Source organism: Salvelinus alpinus, chromosome 12 (assembly GCF_045679555.1).
Source record: "Salvelinus alpinus chromosome 12, SLU_Salpinus.1, whole genome shotgun sequence".
Lineage (NCBI taxonomy): Eukaryota > Metazoa > Chordata > Actinopteri > Salmoniformes > Salmonidae > Salvelinus > Salvelinus alpinus.
Window position 1 is genome coordinate 3,960,032 of NC_092097.1, and position 2,779 is coordinate 3,962,810.

A 2,779-nucleotide genomic window follows, 5' to 3' on the forward strand; every position below is an offset into this window, starting at 1 on the left:
TTACAGCGTTGTTAAAAAAAATTGTATTTAACCTTTAACTAGGCAAGTCTGTCACGATTCCTACAGATGGTGGCTCCCCTTCCTGTTCGGGTGGCGGGGCCTACTAGCTGCCATTGATCCTTTTTTCCCCTTTTCTGTTTATTGGTTTCACCTGTTTTGTGTTTGGTTGATTAGTCAGGCTATATTAACCAGTAGGCCCACCTGCTATTTGTGTGGGATTGTTTGTGTGACTAGGGTGCATGTTTGAGGGTTACGTGTTTCTCATTTCGTGGGTTTTGCTGGACTGTTTCAGTCCCTGGTTTGGGGCATTTGTTTTGTGTGTGTTTTGTGGGTTGGCTGATGTTGATGATGTGCAGTACGAAAAACTAGGCAGCCATTTCTTAAGTTACGTCACCGGAAGCCGATGCTCCATTACTTTTGTATACTTTTCAGACAGTAGTTCTGAAAGTAGTGCTCACAAGATAAGTGGTCCCCGAAAATTGCTTACTAGGTCACATGTGCAGATACAGTATGTGCACCACGTCATTGCTCTCCCTCTCGTTCTACTGTGTGTGCGTCTTCCTAGCTGTCACTCAAATGGCGAGGGGCTGAAGCTCTTTGGTTGAACTTTAATTGCTAGGGGGCTGGCCGACGTGGGGCAAAATGTTGGGAAAATGGTGCAGTATTTTCTGGCCTATCCAGGCAAAGGAACAATTTCCTGTGCCTGTGAAACTCACAGCTATGCTTCCAATAGCACATATGAAGTGGGAGACTAGCGGATACAATATAACTTCTATCTCGCTGTGATATTCTCAGACAGATTGAGCTCTCAACATGAAAAAAATACCAAATCATGTCATAGAATTTAAACAAGACCACTTTCTATAGGTCACAGACAAGCGGAAGTTGTAACGAGTCTGCACAAATTTGAATGGTGTCTCTGTGCCCCTCAGTGGACATTTAGAATTCTTGTCAGTTATGTAAAATAGTGCCAATATTGTACTGTCACTAAGTACGATCATATTTATATGACAGTTATAAGAAAAGGTGAAATCTATAGTAAGTTGTTTACAAAGTACTTTATTTAGAAAGTATCATATCAAGCCCTATTGCCCCACTTTTGTTGAATAGAAAAAATTGATTTTTCATATTTTCCTAATATATTTGTACTATGTACTTGAGGTTGTGTCCTCAAAAGTGAGTACACCTCAACAATTTGTAACTATTTTTACCAGAAAGGTGAGTTCCCAAACTTTCTAAAACTATGCAACATTACCAGTTATTGTTTATGGACATCTCATGAAAGAATGTATTTGCATATGTATATTTAGGCAGAAATAAAAATGTTGCCCTATCATTCAAGAGGTTAATGTTTTATTTTATTTAACTAGGCAAGTCAGTTAAGAAGAAATTCTTATTTACAGTGACGGGCTACCCCGACCAAACCCTAACGCGCTGGGCCAATTGTGCGCCGCCCTATGGGACTTCCAATCACGGCCGGTTGTGATACAGCCTGGAATTAAACCAGGGTCTGTAGCGACGCCTCTAGCACTGTGATGCAGTGCCTTAGACCACTGCTCCACTCGGGAGCAATACTTAATAGCAACACTCATGTAATTACTGGCCTGCAAGACGAGCTTGTCTTGTAGAACTTAGGTTATGCTAGATGAGAGTACTGTACATTTACAACTTTCAACTTATGAGAAAACTCACCTTTGGATCCGGATGCTCTGGTCCTGGTGACCTTGTGTGGCAATCATGACGTCAGCCTCGTCCAGGACGAAGACGCTGATCTTCTTGGGGTCGATGATCTTCAGTTTGGAGCACCAGTCTAGGACCGTGCCAGGTGTCCCGATGACAATTTGCTCCTGAATCTTCGTCCCTCGGTCCACTGCTCAGCACCCAGAGACATATAGGGCAGTTAATTATGATTCTCATTAGCATCTTTTACAGAACATCCACTTTATAATACAACTTAAGATGTGGCATTCGCTTCATTGAAAGTTATGCTTCCGCCATGACATTTGTGTGAGAGCACCGGCATTGATTACAATTTCCCCAGTGAAATTATGCACCATAACATTACAGATTGTATTCAGAATAAAAAAAGCATGAATGTTTTGACACTTACATTTATTGCCACGAATGGCATATGCCAATTTGACCTCAGGATAGAATTTCCCCATCTGTTCAATGACTTTACCAGTCTGCAAGGCTAGCTCGTACGTTGGGGCAATGCAAAGACACTGAGGGGGCAAAATAAGGAGTTTCAGTAATATGAGGCTTTTATCTACAAAATCAACAAACTAAAAAAGCAACACACTGTGATGGAAGTGTTCTATACTAAGGCACTTTCCTTTTACCTGCTACCCTGATCTGCAGTCGCTCTTAATAAAACAAACCCATGAAAACTCTTTCTGAACTTGCTGATTACCTGACCGCTGAGTACCTGTATCAGAGGTCTAGCTTCTTAAAGCTAAGACCATAGCCTGAGTAATGCTAATGGCACTATTGTAAAGTGGTTGTTCCACTGGATATCATAAGGTGAATGCACCAATTTGTAAGTCGCTCTGGATAAGAGCGTCTGCTAAATGACGTAAATGTAAATGTAAATGTTTGCCGCTTTTGTGCATTAAATAGCACTACCACTGAACTCTCTGCTTCCTGCGCCTGACTTCGCACCCACTACACCCAGATCGTTACAAAGTCAGTTAAGAACAAATTCTTCTTTACAATGACGGCCTACCAAAAGGCCTCTTGCGGGGACGGGGGCCTGCGATTAAAATAAAAAATTAAATAC

General features: G+C 41.6%; 1 protein-coding gene across 1 annotated transcript; it reads right to left on the reverse strand.

Moving 5' to 3' along the window:
• Positions 1-1,215: 1,215 nt before the first annotated feature.
• On the reverse strand, positions 1,216-2,551 carry LOC139535213 (ATP-dependent RNA helicase DDX19A-like). Its single transcript, XM_071334561.1, has 2 exons — positions 2,111-2,551; positions 1,216-1,870 (listed from the first exon to the last, which is right to left on the reverse strand). Exons 1-2 carry the CDS (start codon positions 2,163-2,165, stop codon positions 1,689-1,691), a joined length of 237 nt encoding a protein of 78 aa, XP_071190662.1. The 5' UTR covers positions 2,166-2,551; the 3' UTR covers positions 1,216-1,688.
• Positions 2,552-2,779: the final 228 nt, after the last annotated feature.